The following is a 16459-nucleotide window of genomic DNA, read 5'->3' as shown; positions in this document are numbered from 1 at the left end:
TAATAAAAAAGGTCGCTGAAAAAATCAACAAAAAAATATATATAAAAAAGAAAAAGCGGAATAACATGAGAATTGGGGAGCTTGATGTGAGAATCAAGAGTGAGACTAATGCCAGGAGTACAGTGATGTATGGTGATGTAGAACAAAAAAATGGAGATATAGAAGCGAAACATGGACGTTTGTAATTTACACACAAACTGCGACACCCCTACCGTGTGCAGTTTGGCTTGGAACGTAATTTGCGACCTATAGCGATTTACATTCATTTGTAAACCGTAGTTTTCTGTCGTGATTTATATAATTTATGAAAAAAATGCATTTTAATAAAATTAGAAGCTAAATTATTTATTTTAATAAATTACCCTAAAAATAAGATCAGTAAAAGAAAAAAAATAAAAGCTGGTATTTATAACTTAAGGTAGAATTGTATTTCTTTTTGTAACTTAACATAACCATAACTATAAGCATTATCAATTTTATAAGTTTATTTTTATTAGTTTATTTAACAATAACTCAATAAAACATTACATATTTGTCTAAAATCATAATGATATGAGATTTAATAAAATAATATTTAACTAAAAGTTCAAAAATTCAATTATTTACATAAGCATGCATTTAGATCATGGAAATACATATCATATTTTCTTTTTGTATAATGACACAATATATATATATATATATATATATATATATATATATATATATATATATAAAGAGGAATTCTAATTTTAAAATTAACTAAATATGTTTTTCGAATATAAAGTCAAGTGAATCAAATTCTAAACTTGCACTTTGATTTGTGAAATCCAACGAATTTTATAGCAATTGATATGTTTTTAAACTATATATTATTTGTATTTTAATTTTCAATTTTATTTATTTCATAACCTTCAGTTAGTTATATAGAATCAATAACATCATTTAATAAATGAGTTATGCTACACATACAAGTCTTTTTAGCTTACAAATCTTATAAGTTGGGCTAAGTCTAACAAAAACTACATTCACTCATTGGAGTATGATAATACGCGCGTCACTCAACCGTTTCCAAAGCGTGCTCTCACTCACCGTTATGGAAGACACTTCTTCTTCTTCACATTCCTCTTTCTCCTCCTCCTATTCCTTCTTCTTTTTCTCCTTCTATTTTCCGTTCTCCTCCTTTTTCTTCGCATGTTTCATTTTCATCTTTTTTTTATTCACTCATTGGAGTATGATAATACGCGCGTCACTCAACCGTTTCCAAAGCGTGCTCTCACTCACCGTTATAGAAGACACTTCTTCTTCTTCACATTCCTCTTTCTCCTCCTCCTATTCCTTCTTCTTTTTCTCCTTCTATTTTCCGTTCTCCTCCTTTTTCTTCGCATGTTTCATTTTCATCTTTTTTTTATTACTATTGTTGTTGCTGCATTTTTTTTCTTCTCCTATTTCTATTAATTTTGCAACATTATGTATTTTTTTTTGTTTAATTTTTTCTCCCAAGAAGAATTATAAGAAAACGAAATAAGAAGATGAGGAAGAAGAAGCAGTAGAAGATGAAGAGGAGGAAGAGGAAGAGTTTTGAATTATGCAGAACTTATTAAAATTAAAATACACCCAAATATCTTCGTGTTACACCAAAATTTACTGCAAAAACAGAAAAATATTTTTTCTAATACTGCATTTTTTTCTTCTTCTTTTTTTTCTTATTTCTTTCTTTCTTTTAGTTAAATGAATGTAAGTTCATCCTCTTCAAAGTAATTTTGCAGCATTATGTGTTTCTTCTTTTTTTTTGTTTGATTTTTTTATTATTGTTAATAGAGTAAAATAAGAAGAAACTTGAGAAGGTAAAATAAAAAGGAAAAGATGAATAAGAAAAAAAAGAAGAAGATGGTGATGATGATTAAAAAAAGAAGAAGAAGAAACAGTAGAAGATGAGAAGGAGAAAGAAGAAGAGTTTTGAATTATACAGAACTTATCCGAATACACTAAAAAATTCTTAAAATACACCCAAATATCTTCGTATTACACCCAAATTTGCTGTAGAAAAATGTTTCCTCTAATGCTATATTTTTTTTCTAAATTGAACCACACCTTAGCCACTTGATTGGATTCAAAACAATGATCAATTTCATTCTGGTTCAATTGACAATCTGAACCTGAATTATTTATTATCTTCAACAGTGAGATAACTGATGATGAAAGAGAAAGAGAAAAAGAAAAGAGGAGAAGAAATTTCAATGAAAAAAGAAGGAGGAGGAGGAGGAGGAGGAGGTGGTGGTGGTGGTGTTGATGACGATGATAACGAGAGAGAAAAATTACGAAGAAGAAGAAGAAGAGGCACCGAAAAAGAAGAAGAAGCACGGAGAAAAATGTGAAAACGCGTGAATATAAATGACTTGTATAGAAAAACGCATGAATATAATATTCATAATTGAACATTTATGAATATTAATAATAATCACTTAGATAAAAAAAAATTCAAAGTAAACATAGAGTAAAATAGAAGCAATAAAAAATAAAAAGTGTTTGTTTCTGTATGATGATAAATTCATACGTATCGATGCATTTAAAATATAGACAAATAACAATAAACTATGTGAAATTTATTTTCCACGTCAGCATCAAATTTTTAAAAAAATATATATATCATATCATTAATTTTATTAAAATAATTTTATAATTTAATAAAAATAAAAAATATTTTTTCATTTAATTTTTTAAAAGATTTAAATACTCTTTTTAATATATTAGACAAAATTTATTTTTTTAGATTAATCAAATTATTTAATTTTACTGTTTTAAAATTTAAATAATCTAAAAATAAAAATAAAAATACATTTAATTATTTATCTATATTAAAAAAATTATTTCAATTTTATTGACATTCTGCATGAACCCTAATCAATCATTCATGCAAAAAAAAAATCTAAAAAATAAAAAAAAATACTTGTTCTTTGTTATCTTGGATTTCTCACCCAACTCTCTCTCCTCTCTTTAAATTTGTTTCTTCTCTCCGATAAAAGATAAAGAAGACGAAGAAGCTTCCTCTACGGCGCTCTGCCAAGGTCACCGCCGCAGGATTCGCGCGTGCCTCACCCAGCCGAGTAGAACGTCATCGCGTTAGAGAGCGTTGCCATCTTCCTCATTTTAGAGAGCGTCACCGTCTTCCTCGTTCCAGAGAGCGTCGCCGTCTTTCTCGCCTTCTTCCTCGTTTTTCATCACCGTCGTCAGTCTCTCCCTTCCAGTAACATCCTCTCTCTGATTTCTGTGATTTTAATTATTATAGAATTGTTTTTATTTTTGTAATTAATGTAATTTGATTTGATTTCTGTGATTTTATATTAGTTGTTGTTAATTTTGACAAAATAAAAAACTTAAGCATCAATTTGAGGGATTGTTGTTGGAGCTTCTGGGGGTGCTAGTTTTCCTGGAATTGGGGTCTCATTAGGGGAAGTCTGCCATGATTATCTTAATGGGCGATGTATAAAAGTCGATTGTAAGTCGAATCACCCACCTCATAATTTGCTAATGACTGCATTAGCTGTAACGACCTCAATGGGAACACTTAGCCAAGCTCCTATGGCTCCATCTGCTGCTGCAATGGCTGCTGCACAGGCAATAGTTGCACATTTACCTAGTTGTCACCACTTTTGGACCTTGATTCTCTTATATAAGCCACCTTCTACCCTACTACGTATTTTGATCGAATATGGCTTTCACAATTTTTGTTAGACTCGTTGCCAAGGTTGAACCTTAGAGCCGTTCAGTTATATATAATTTTAAATTCTGGAATCCTTCTCTACTATTCATATTATGAATGACTAGTCAAAATAAGAAGTTCCAATTTGCCTTCTAGTATTTACAATTGATGAAGCTTTTATAAAATGTAGTTTTGCAGCAGAGGTTTTTCATGGTTTGCAGGAACAAGTAATGACAACTGCTTCTAGGAGCCGTAGATTTGATGGTTCGTGTTCAAAACATTGAGGCTTCCTTACCGCCATTAGAGAAGGCTGTATTGGCACAAACAAGTCACATGCATTTTGCTTATACATCTGGTACGATTTATTTTGAGCAATTATTTCGCCTTGTGTGGATTTACTGAAAATGGTTCCTTGGAATCTGATAATGATATTTTCTTTATGTATGGTTTTGCTTTTGAAAGATAAAGTCATTGTATTTCTCTATATAGATAGATTGAGCCATCTAGCCAATCGCTCTATAAAGTTTCATTTGCTTTGTCTGACATTGTCAATACTTAATATAATGACCCCTGTTAGCTTGCATGCCCTTAAATTGTTAGGAGAAATCTAAATATTTAGAAAACTAGATTACTTAAACCTTCTAGTGACATACGCACTATATTTTGTTCATGTTTGTGTTCTTTTTTGTTTTTCCAGATTACTTAATGTTTTGATTTGACTAGAGATATAATTATTATTATTTGTTGAATATCAGATTAGAGATATAGGCTTTATATAAGTTATTCTGTTTTGATATAGTTTTTGTTTTTAGATATTTGTTTCTGTTGTTATAAGAGATACGTTGCAAGTACAATTCTTAACCAACCAAAAATCCACTTATCAATTTAGAAGGGTTGTCACAAAATTAAAATTAAAATACTGGGAGTATGAATCTCAGGTCGTCTCCTAACGAGTTGCAGAAAGATGTGCTATTTTATTAATCAGATGTTTTCTAAAAATGGTTGAGTTGATAAACAGGAAATTAAATCAGAGAATTTATGTAATTTAAATAAAAACCTTGACCGGGAGTAGATTAGTTGGAAGCCCTATCCTTGATGGAGTTCTCCCAAGATAAAAGTGATAATTAAAGGTTGCCTGCTCAGTTATCCTTTACCAGATAAAGGAAAGTTAAGCAAGTTGGAAGTCAGTTTCTATTCACCAGTTCTAATCCTCTCCCTTGGGAAGGACTAGTGTCAGTGATTAGAGGGCGACCCAACGCGAAACCCAACTATAATTTTACACTTGAGCATCCAACTCAAGGTCCTCCTTTCAATCAACTCCCAATCAAGTTATGGAACTACTCGCTCATTATGATTGTAAAATCCACGACATAAGAAAGGAAAATATTGAAAGACATGATAAATAATAATAAAAATGATCAATTAAAAATAAAAATAGTTCTTGTATTAATAAATTCTAAAAATAATCCAATAATAATTCTGAGTAAATGAAGGATATGGAAGAGTAAGTGACAAGTAAGGAAACAAACTAGAATGACGAAGTCTTGACGGAAGTAATAACTCTTCTCAATATCCCAGTCCAAAAAGCAATAAAATCAAAATCCTAAGAACTATGAATGTGTAGAGAGAAAACCTAGAGGAGGAGTAAAATCAGATCTAAAACTAAAATTATGCGGAATGAATATTGTTCTCTGGTCTCTGCATGTTTCCTGGCTCTAATCAGCTTTTCTAGACCGAAAATTGGGTCAAAACAGGGCCCAAAATTGCCCCCAGCAAATTCTGCAGATTCTGCAGATCGCGCATGTCACGCGATCGCGTCATTCACGCGTTTGCGTCATTCACGCGTTCGCGTCATCCAGCGTTTTGCCTTGCCACGTGTGCGCGTCGTCCACGCATTCGCGTTACTTGTGCAGTTTCCAATCCGCGCGATCCCGTGAGCCATGCGTCCGCGTCACTGCAATTTCCTCTATTTCGCGCGGTCGCGTGAGCCATGCGCCCGCGTCACTTCTCGCTGGTCATCTCCTCAATTTCTTGTGTTTCTTCCATTTTTGCAAGCTTCCTTTCCAATCTCCAAGTCATTCATGCCCTATAAAACCTGAAACACTTGACACACAGATCACGGCATCGAATGGACTAAAAGAGAATTAAAATACAAAATTAAAAGTCTCTAGGAAGCAGCTATTCAACCATGAAGTAATTTCGGGAAGGAATTATAAATGCATGCTAGTCATATGAATAAGTGGGTAAAGATTTGATAAAACCACACAATTAAGCACAATGTAAACCATAAAATAATGGTTTATCATTGTCGTTGGATCTATACTATTAAGGTCGGCTCAGATGGAACCATTGATCGATTAAAAACCCGCCTTGTGGCTAAGGGCTACACTCAAATCTTTGGTTTGGACTATGGTGATACCTTCTCTCCTGTTGCGAAGATGGCCTCTGTTCGTCTTTTTCTTTCTATGGCTGCCATTCGCCACTGGCCTCTTCATCAACTTGATATTAAAAATACTTTCTTACATGGTGATCTCGAGGAGGAAGTATACATGGAGCAACCTCCCGGGTTTGTTGCTCAGGGGGAGTCTTCCGGCTTAGTATGTCATTTACGCCGATCTTTATATGGCTTGAAACAATCCCCTCGAGCTTGGTTTAGTCGCTTTACTGCTGTTATTTCTAAATTTGGCATGATTCAGAGTGAAGCAGATCATTCAGTTTTCTCCCGTTATTCTTCCTCTACGACCTCCATATATCTGGTTGTTTATGTGGATGATATTGTCATTACTGGAGATGATCATGAGGGAATCACTCAGTTAAAACAGCACTTGTTTGATCACTTTCAGACTAAGAATATAGGGAAGTTAAAATATTTTCTAGGAATTGAAGTGGCACAATCTAATGCTGAGATCTGTATCTCACAGAGAAAATATGCTCTGGATATTCTTGAAGAAACTGGAATGTTAGATTCTAGACCTATAGATACACCAATGGATTCCAACACAAAACTTAGTCCAGATCAAGGAGAACCTCTTGCAGATCTTGGTAGATATCGCAGATTAATTGGCCGATTGAATTATTTGACAGTCACTCGGCCAGATATTTCATTTGCCACAAGTATCCTAAATCAGTTTCTTGACTCCCCATGCGATAGTCATTGGGACGCAGCTGTTAGAGTCCTTAGATATATCAAAGGTGCTCCAAGAAAATGTTTGTTGTATGAAGATAAAGGACATAACCAGATTGTTGGGTATACTGATGTAAATTGGGCAGGATCTCCATCTGATAGACGTTCTACATCTGGTTATTGTGTTTTTATTGGTGGAAACTTGATATCTTGGAAGAGTAAGAAGCAAAATGTTGTAGCAAGATCTAGTGCGGAAGCTGAATATAGAGCTATGGCACTTGCCACATGTGAACTTATATGGTTGAAGCAATTAGTTAAGGAACTTAAGTTTTGTGAGCCGAGTAAGATGGAACTGGTGTGCGATAATCAAGCTGCCTTACATATTGCTTCCAACCCTGTGTTTCATGAACGGACCAAGCACATAGAGATTGATTGCCATTTCATAAGGGAGAAGTTGCAAAGTGGGAAAATAGTAACAGCCTTTGTCAACTCCAACGATCAACTTGCAGATATTTTCACCAAAGCTCTCCGAGATCCTCGGATACAATACATATGTAACAAGCTTGGTGCATATGATTTATATGCTCCAGCTTGAGGGGGAGTGTCGAATATCAGATTAGAGATATAGGCTTTATATAAGTTATTCTGTTTTGATATAGTTTCTGTTTTTAGATATCTGATTCTGTTGTATCTCCTAGTATTAAGGGATTTTTTATTTCTGTACCTATATATATATATATATATATATACGTCGAGAGATGATTCTCTCAAGGAATTCATCCAAAACACAATCCTTGTCTCACTTCATTCGTGTATTTCAAGTTTATTCTCAAAGGTGGATTTTCTTAGCCATCATTATTACTTTTGGATTTTATGATCCTTTATGATTTTTCTTTTAGTGGTGCTCGTTATTATGCTATTTTGATATTAGGATTGATTTGATTATAATCAATAGATTCAGAATCATACATATCAGTAAATAGTAGTTTTTTTTATATATGAGTTGCTTTTAGGGAGTTAATTTATCCTATGCAGTAGGATTTTTAGTGTATCCACAAATACATATATGGATTTGCTTATTGCCGGAACTAAATATCGTGGTGAGTTTGAAGAGAGGTTGAAGAAATTGATGGAGAAAATTAAACAAAGTGATGAGATAATACTTTTTATCGATGAAATGCACACTCTAATTGGAGCCGGAGCAGCTGAAAGGCTATTGATGTTGTTAACATACTAAAACCTGCTCTTGCAAAGGTTATTGATGCAGATGGAGCATATTATCATAGAGGAGAATATGATGGCTGCCCAGGAGATTATTGAACTGTTCTGTGAATTAATTGCTGTGAGACTACCCATAATCGAGGCACAAAGGTATTCTAACTTTGTTTGCTGGTTTGAATTTACTTTACATCATTGACATCTAAGTAGGATTTACAATTAAGGTAGCAATGTGTAGAACATGCATTTGTTAACATGAAGTATTTTTTTTCTCACTAAAAGTAGCACTAACGCCCCCCTTTCCTTTTTTTTTTCCTGAATTATTCATCTTTCACTTATTATTTGTCAATTGTTCAGCTTTTTGTTTCCAGGTTAGCTTAGAAATCTCTTAGGATTTTTAGTAATATAAATCAATATCTATGTGGATCAGAATAGGTTTTTGTCTATCTTCTATATGCCATTTGACTCGTTATTTTATCTCATAAAATTTTTAATGTTTCTCAGGGAATGTCCCCTAGATTTGAAGGAAGCCATATCTATTGTATGTTTTGCTGCACCCAAATGTGTAAATCTGCTAGAGTTATTGTAGGTTCAGCAGGCATTTGCTGCCAAATATGAGAAGAAATTTTTATCTACTGCTACTGAACTCAGGTCGGACTGTGGTGTTAATTGCCAGGTTCTTTAACTTTTCATCCTATGTGGAGAAAATCATTTATATAGACTTACCATTAAGGATGGAAGTTATTCTCTTTTATGACATTTTTTCTTGTAAATTTCACTTGATTTTTTATTTTTTTAAAAATATTTTTTATTTTTTTATTCGTCGAATAATGCTAAACCCGGAAATTTGATTTTTTTTTACTGCACTTGTTCACAAATTAAGAATATATTAATTTTAAAAATTTAAAGTTTTTTATTTTTTGGATATTTTTGAAATTTTTTACTTTCGTACTATTAAATAAATTTTATTTTTTTAGTTTAAAAATAAAAAAAAATAATAAATTTACAGATCTATTGTTTACTAAATATTGCTGGACTTTATTTTATTTTTATATTTTAAATAAAAAAATTTAATCTTATAATATTAAAATTGAAAAAAAAATTGGTTTTTTAAAAATTTTTAATTTTTCTAAAAATATTTTTTTTATTTACTGGATAATGCTACACACGGACACCTGACTTCTTTTTTTGCTGCACTTGTTCACAAATTAAGAATAAATTAATTGTAGTTTTTTTTTATATATATAATATATGGGTATGTCTAAAATGAGTACAATAATTATGTGCTTATTGTATGCGCCATATCTATACAAACCATTAGATTTGATTAGATGAAAATCAAAGGCTAATATGAAAGAAGAACATTGATAGACTCTAATAAATACAGAATATCATAGTATATAAATAAATATTTTAAATGGCAATACTTTAATATACAATACTTTAAAAGGTAACAGAATCTTTTATTCTTAAATAATTAAATATAAAATATATAAATACAAAAATATGAGTATTCTTTATTCAATAAGATTAATTATTATGCAAAAATTTTTTATGATATTAAAAAATTATATTGAAATAAAATTTTAAACTGTAACATAAAAATATAAAATAATTAAAATTTTATTTTATATTACTTGACAAATAATTAGATTATTATATTCAAAATTTATTAACTAACAAATTTTATTAAAGATATTATTATATAATATAATTTTTTATCAAAATATTTTAAAAATATAATTTATTTAAAATATTATATATAATACATTAAAATATTAACTTTTTTATTTTTTTATTTTTTTAAAAACAAAATAAATAATATAGTTCTAAAAATATGCCTATCATATTACAAATTTACTAATATAAGTAAATATCTATATTTCGTTTTTCTAAAAGAAATTGAGAAAAATAAAAAGAGGTTAATATTTTCATGTATTATATATAATATTTTAAATAAATTATATTTTCAAAATATTTTGATGAAAAATTATTTTATATAATAATACTTTTAATAAAATTAGTTAATTAATAAAATTTTGAATATAATAATCTAATTATTTGTCAAGTAATATAAAATAAAATTTTAATTATTTTATATTTTTATGTTACAGTTTAAAATTTTATTTTAATATAATTTTTAATATTATAAAAATTTATTGTATAATAATTAATCTTATTGGATAAAAAATACTCATATTTTTGTATTTATATATTTTATATTTAATTATTTAAGAATAAAAGATTCTGTTACCATTTAAAGTATTGCGTATTAAAGTATTGTCACTTAAAGTATTTATTTATATACTAGGATATTCTATACTTATTAGAGTCCATCAATACTCTTCTTTCATATTAGTCTTTGATTTTCATCTAACTAAATCTAATAGTTTATATAAATGTAGTTTATCCAATAAGTATATAATTGTTGTGCTCATTTTAGACATTCTCAAAAATAATAAATCATGCTAGGTGATTGAAAATTTGAAATACAAAATCAGCCAACAATATGATAAGTTGATAACATATTAAAATATATATTAGGGTTAAGTATGATTTTGGTCCCTAACATAGAGGCCAAAAATTTATTTCGTCCCTCGTCTTTTTTTCGCAACAAAAAGGTCCCTTAGGTTCCGGTTTGTTTTAAAATCGTCCCTCGGACGATTTTACCCCTGTGGTCGTTAGGTTTATTTACGACCGTTTTAACGGATATGGGAAACGTTAATTAATATAAATAAATAATAATAGAAGGATTAAATCAAGAAATTGAATGAATGTGAAGTGCAGGGGAGGGAGGAATAACGACGGGAGCTGCTGCTGAAGGTCGACGGCTAGGGTTCAGGAGACAGTGGCGTCCATGGCTTTCCAGAGCTCAAGAGCCTCACGTTTTCGTTCAGATGCAAAGGAGTTACTCTGTGGCCATGGTGAGAGGTTGATTTTGCGAACATCATCGACGAAGGATAACCCTGGACGAAGATTTTGGGGTTGTGTATACTATGAGGTAAGGTGTTCTTCCTATTTTGCTAATGTGGGTCTGAGAATTTGGGATTTCTTCATATGTTTCTGTGGCTCCTATTAGGTTCAGGATGGGTGTGATTTCTTTAGATGGGCAGATCCGGAACCTGGAGGTGTTCAGCAAGAGGTTGAATTTGTAAGAAATAGGAGGAAGATAACGAAATTAAAGGCAAGATTGAAGGAGTTGGAGACCAAGCTTTGGGTTGTGGCTGCTCTATGTTTTGCTGGGTGGGTGGGCTTTTTGTTCTTATTCCTGCAGAATCGTTACAACTTGAAGCACCCGAATGGAATGCATTTAGGTTATAGATGATTTGGTAAGGAATGTTATGAGGTTTCCTGTGTTGTGTGGGTAGAGTTTGAGGGTATTCTGTGATGTTACAGTGGTATAGGTTTGTAGCATCTTTGAAACTGTTTGAATTAATGAAGAAAAGTGTTGTTTAATGTTGCCCAAATTGTCACCTTCTTTAATGGTGGAGTTGTGTTATTTTGTAATGTAAAAGAAGTAGTTTATGAGCAAAGCAGAAAAGCATTCAATAGAATATCTGAAAATTCAGCAATTAGTAATGGAATATTTCATTTGATGACTAGTTAAAACATACACAAATATTTTGTGTTTGCCTCCACATGCCTAGTACCAAAAAATAGAGAAGCAACACTTCAAGTGTCCTCAGGCACTTAATACCAAAATACAGTATTCAAACCAATGTAACTAAGGTAATGTTCTTAATGTAAATAGCCAATACCAAAATACAGTACTCAAACCAATGTAACTAAGGTAATGTTCTTAATGTAAATAGCCAATACCAAAATTAAAAACACTGCTTGCAAAACATTAACACAAGAGTCACAAAAGATTTCACACTCAAATGTTAAAGATTTCCCCACTGAGATGGGGGTAGATGAGGTGCACTGCATTGAATCATAGAAAAGGGCCTCTTCCTCACAGATGGCTGGCTAGGAGGCTGTTTGTTGCTGGTGGAGGTTGCAGAAGATGCAGCCTTGTTCTTGGTCTGGGCCAGGATGTTGGGCTGAGTGGATGCTTTCTTGGGCTTGGTGGAAGCTTTCTTGGGCTGAGGTGCTTCTGTGGTGGGCCGGGCTTCATGTTTCTTGGGCCTTGTGGGGGTTTTCCTGGTATGGGATGCTGGCAGATTGGTTGGTGATGGTGCAGTATTCCTCTTTCTCCCTCCCCAAGCTGTCTGACCAGGTGCCAGCTTAGGTGCATTCTTCTTAGCTCTTTTGGTTGAACTTTGAGCCTACAATAGTTATGAAAATCATATAGAAAGTTACACACATATCATATAACAGTAAAATTATATAGTTGGCAATCATAATGGTAGTTGAACCCTAGAATAGCATATCATAGACCCTCTTACCCTCTTCTTAGGCTGGCTGCAGCCGCTCTTCTTGTGTCCAACTCCACCACAGTTGGAGCATCTCTGGAATTCTCCCCTCCGTGACAGATGAGTCTGGCTTCTATTGTCTTCATCTGCAGCCCCTCTTTTCCTCTTCTTCACCGGTCTGTGGCTTGGCCTCCTGTATGGAGGTGGGATGACATCATCATATTGAGTCCTCTCCCATAGCTCTGGGCCATTTACAGGGTGTATCACCTCCTGGTAGCACTTGATGTAGGCCTCCTTCTTGTAGCAGTAAGCCACATATGATTCCAAATTAAGGCCCTTGAAGGTGATGCAGCTGATGACATGAGGACAAGGAATCCCACTCATTTGCCAAGTCCTGCAAGAACATTCACCAGTAGCCAGATCCACAACATACTTATCTAGACCACACATAACCTCGTAGTTGCTAGCAGATGACCAGTAAGGCCTCCAGTCCCTAGCTAAGCTTGCCCATTTCTCTAATTTCTTGGTAATCATTGGCATAATATTTCTTGGATAATTAAGAACCCTTTCCCTATTTGCAGCCCATCTAGTCATCATATAAACCCTAATATCCTTTAACATGCTCACAATTGGTTTCTCTCTTGCTTCTACTAACACAGCATTGAAACTCTCACTCATGTTATTAACAAGACTGTCACATTTAGATAGGAAGGTAAACCTGGATCTTGACCAGAACCTTGGTGGAATGCCATTGAGATGTCTAAATGCTCCCTCATTTAGAACTCGCAAATTTTTCATCTCCTTCTCCCAACTCTGCCAATGACTTGCTTTAGCACACCTCCACATCTTGTTCTTTAGCTCTAAACCAGGAAACTTCTTCCTGAAGTTGCTGTAGAGATGCCTGACACAGAACCTGTTATCCACCCCTGGAATGACCTCTTCAAACGCCGGCAATAAGCCCTGTTTACAGAAGGTAAGATTTCAAACTATTAGTTCATATATAAATGTATACAAGGACAAGTTGCATTGCTGATATATGGTGAGTTACCTTTTGCTGATCAGACATAAACGTGCACTTTACAAGGTTGTGTGGGCCTAAGTCATCAGACAGGTGACGCAGAAACCAGACCCAAGAGTCCTTAGTTTCCGCCTCCACAACCGCATACGCAATTGGAAGAATCTGGTCATTTGGGTCTCTTCCGACTGCAGTCAACAGTTGTCCACCTTGGGGGGTTTTCAAGAAGCAACCGTCCAGCCCAATGAACCTTCTGCAGTGTTGAAAACTTTTCTTGCAAGCATCAAAGCATACATACATTCTTTGGAAAATACAATAGTTCATCAGTTCTACGTTCTGTCTCTCTTGAGCAAAATCTGGTGATCTAATAACCTTCAGAATCACTGTGGAACCTGGGTTTGTTCTTAGGAGTTCATGGCAGTAGTCGTTTATTCGCTTGTACTGCTCCCTAAAGGCGCCCTGTATCTGACTCAAAGCCTCCTGTTTTGTCTTAGCTGCCATTGCCCTGGTAACGGTTAGGTTCTATTTTTTGTGAGCCTTTGCAACCAGCTCCTTCACCTTGATCTTTGGGTTGGATTCAACTTTCTTCTTAAACTGGCTACCCAACCATTTGCTGTGCATAATCCCAACCCGGTGTGTCTGCATGCAGGTATGTTGGAGATTCATGCTTCTTAGTTGCCACGTGGACTCCTCACCGACCCTGTGTGCATATAACCAAAATGGGCAGCCTTTCTGACAAACAGCTCGGACCCTCACCAAGTCACACTTCTTGAACTTAATGTTCCTAGCTGTGTTGACTGCATAGGCCGCCACTGTGTCCTTGAACTCCTGCCGAGATTCATACAATGTCCCCACCTTCCATTGGTACTTTTTCATCTCCTTTTGTGTCTTATGCACTGGAAACCTCTGCCCCCCCTCCTCAGCATGATCCTCCCCATCATCAGCATCTATCCCTATTACATGGTCCTACTCCAATTCATCACTGTCAACTGCATCCTCATCATCCAAATCACTTGTAACAACCTTTTTGCCCTTCTCCACATTACCCTCATTTGGCACAGCATTATCTTCACCGAATCCACTTTCATAGTCGTACACCTCATCACTGTCAGTGAAGTGGATGTCTTCCACACTATTTTTCTCTTCATCAGATGAAAAGTATGTTGGGTCATCACTGTCTTCGCCACTGCTAACATCATCACTAACCGCCTCATGTCCCTCTTGGCCTAATTCCAGTCCACCATCCTTATTCTAGCATTCTTGTTGACCAGTAACCCTAACTCCATCACTGTTATCTACATTGCCTTCGAATACCACTAAATCCATACCACCACCTAAGGGTTTCTAATTCTGGCCACCTACCGTTTCTCCCCCCACGTCCAGAAAACCCACCTCCGGAAATCCCTCGGCATCCTCAACCTCATGCACCACAAACAAATCAACAAACTCTCTCCTCCCTGCTATGGTACACATTTCAATTGCCTATGTGTCACCTCCCAACAGCTTCAAGTGACGCTCATAATCATCCTCAGTTGGGTCTTTGTACCATAACGCGGAAATGTTGGATTTCAGGTATCCAAGCTATCTCAGTTCCTCGTATGCCTCAAACACACTCCACCGATCGCCGTCAATGTCCTCCACAACTGTTGATTGACCCTTCAAGTACTTGAACACACCATTTTCATATCCAAATAACCCACCATGGTGCACCCGCATGTTGAAGAGCGCCATCTCCTTCCCGAAAAACCCTATTAATCATCACAGGGAGTTAGTCAACCAACTATGAATAACAACAACTACAATCAGTTCAAACCATACCCTTCCACACACCTTCGCACAATCCACATTACGAAACGATAAATTACATTCACATAATGCTTACCTTGCCAAGGGATTTTTGTTGGAACGAAGCCAAGTTAACAACCCAGGAAGTTTTCCGGCAACCTCTCTCAAGCTACCAACGCCGGACGTCGCAGGAAGGCCTTCCAAGGGTTTCGCACAATCGTTTCACACAAACGTTTCACTCAGGAGCCCTGTTCTCAGACAAAGCGTTGCTTGGAAAAGGAAAATTGATCTCGCGGAAAGTAATACCAACCATTAAGGGCATTTTCGTATTAAAAATTTATTTTTGGGGGCAAAGGACGATTTTAAAACAAACCAGAACCTAAGGGACCTTTTTGTTGCAAAAAAAAGGCGAGGAAGGAAATAAATTTTTGGCCTCTACGTTAGGGACCAAAATCATACTTAACCCTATATATTAAAAATAAGTTAAATTATATATATATATAGTAGTCTATAATTTTTTATGTACATATAATATTTTTATAAATTAATTAACGGATTAACTTTTGAAGTAGAACTCAATTTTAAATATGAAAATATATAGTTTAGTTTATCAAAAAAGAAATATTTGAATTTATTTGTCACCTTTTTAGGTAACTATATTTTCTTACCTTTCGTTTTTGGATCATATATATCAGGTTTTGTTAATTTTAAATTAGGCACGTGGGCTTCCCAATTTTGTCTCCTCCCTTAGTAGTTAATACTTCAATTTGATTTTATATATATGGTGAATTTTATTGTGACTTTGTTATGGTACTTAATTTTTTTTTTAAAGTAAAAAATAATTAAAATATTTAAAATAAAAAATAAATTATGTAAAATTTATTAAATATTATTTATTTACCTTTTTTAATAACTTAAGTAGAAAGTGATAGACGCCATAACATTCACCTATATATATATATATACAAAACAATGATTTCAAAGAGAGAAAGAGATATAATTATAAAAACATCAATGGGTCTTTATGCTCGAAGCATTTTTATGGTATGGCTTCTCCTTCTTATGGTTTAGTTATTATTATTAAGCAGCGGCCAATTTACACCAAAAATACATGTGACCATCCAAAATTACATGCAAAAGCATAAAGACTTAATAGTTCATTGTAAATCCAAAGAAGATGATCTTGGAGCGAGGCTTGTGAAGTATATGGATACATATGAGTTTGAATTTAGACTTAATTTTTTTGGTGGCACACTTTTCTTTTGTAGCTTCCGATGGCA

The 16459-nt window shown here is 33.9% G+C and overlaps 1 protein-coding gene and 1 long non-coding RNA gene across 2 annotated transcripts; one reads left to right on the top strand and one right to left on the bottom strand.

Moving 5' to 3' along the window:
• Positions 1-2889: 2889 nt before the first annotated feature.
• On the top strand, positions 2890-11593 carry LOC112738164 (uncharacterized). Its single transcript, XR_003169275.3, has 6 exons — positions 2890-3226; positions 3873-4037; positions 8061-8177; positions 8529-8675; positions 10812-11025; positions 11104-11593. It is a non-coding gene; the product is annotated as an uncharacterized lncRNA (long non-coding RNA).
• A 315-nt stretch (positions 11594-11908) lies between these two features.
• LOC140177575 (uncharacterized) lies at positions 11909-13895 on the bottom strand. The gene is made up of 3 exons (XM_072210702.1): positions 13428-13895; positions 12413-13339; positions 11909-12292 (listed from the first exon to the last, which is right to left on the bottom strand). Exons 1-3 carry the CDS (start codon positions 13893-13895, stop codon positions 11909-11911), a joined length of 1779 nt encoding a protein of 592 aa, XP_072066803.1.
• Between the last annotated feature and the right edge of the window lie 2564 nt (positions 13896-16459).

The sequence above is a fragment of the Arachis hypogaea genome, chromosome 13 (assembly GCF_003086295.3).
Source record: "Arachis hypogaea cultivar Tifrunner chromosome 13, arahy.Tifrunner.gnm2.J5K5, whole genome shotgun sequence".
NCBI classification, from domain to species: domain Eukaryota; kingdom Viridiplantae; phylum Streptophyta; class Magnoliopsida; order Fabales; family Fabaceae; genus Arachis; species Arachis hypogaea.
The sequence above is the reverse complement of the archived record's forward strand: the minus strand, read 5'-3'. Positions and strand labels throughout refer to the sequence as shown.

Bases quoted from the DNA above. Each gene is read 5' to 3' on its own strand.
- LOC140177575 (XM_072210702.1), bottom strand. From the start codon at position 13,895: ATGGCAGCTAAGACAAAACAGGAGGCTTTGAGTCAGATACAGGGCGCC. The intron at 13,340-13,427 runs GTAACTCACCAT...TTCTGTAAACAG, and splicing joins TTATGTCTGATCAGCAAAAG to GGCTTATTGCCGGCGTTTGA. The intron at 12,293-12,412 runs GTAAGAGGGTCT...TAACTATTGTAG, and splicing joins GCAGCCAGCCTAAGAAGAGG to GCTCAAAGTTCAACCAAAAG.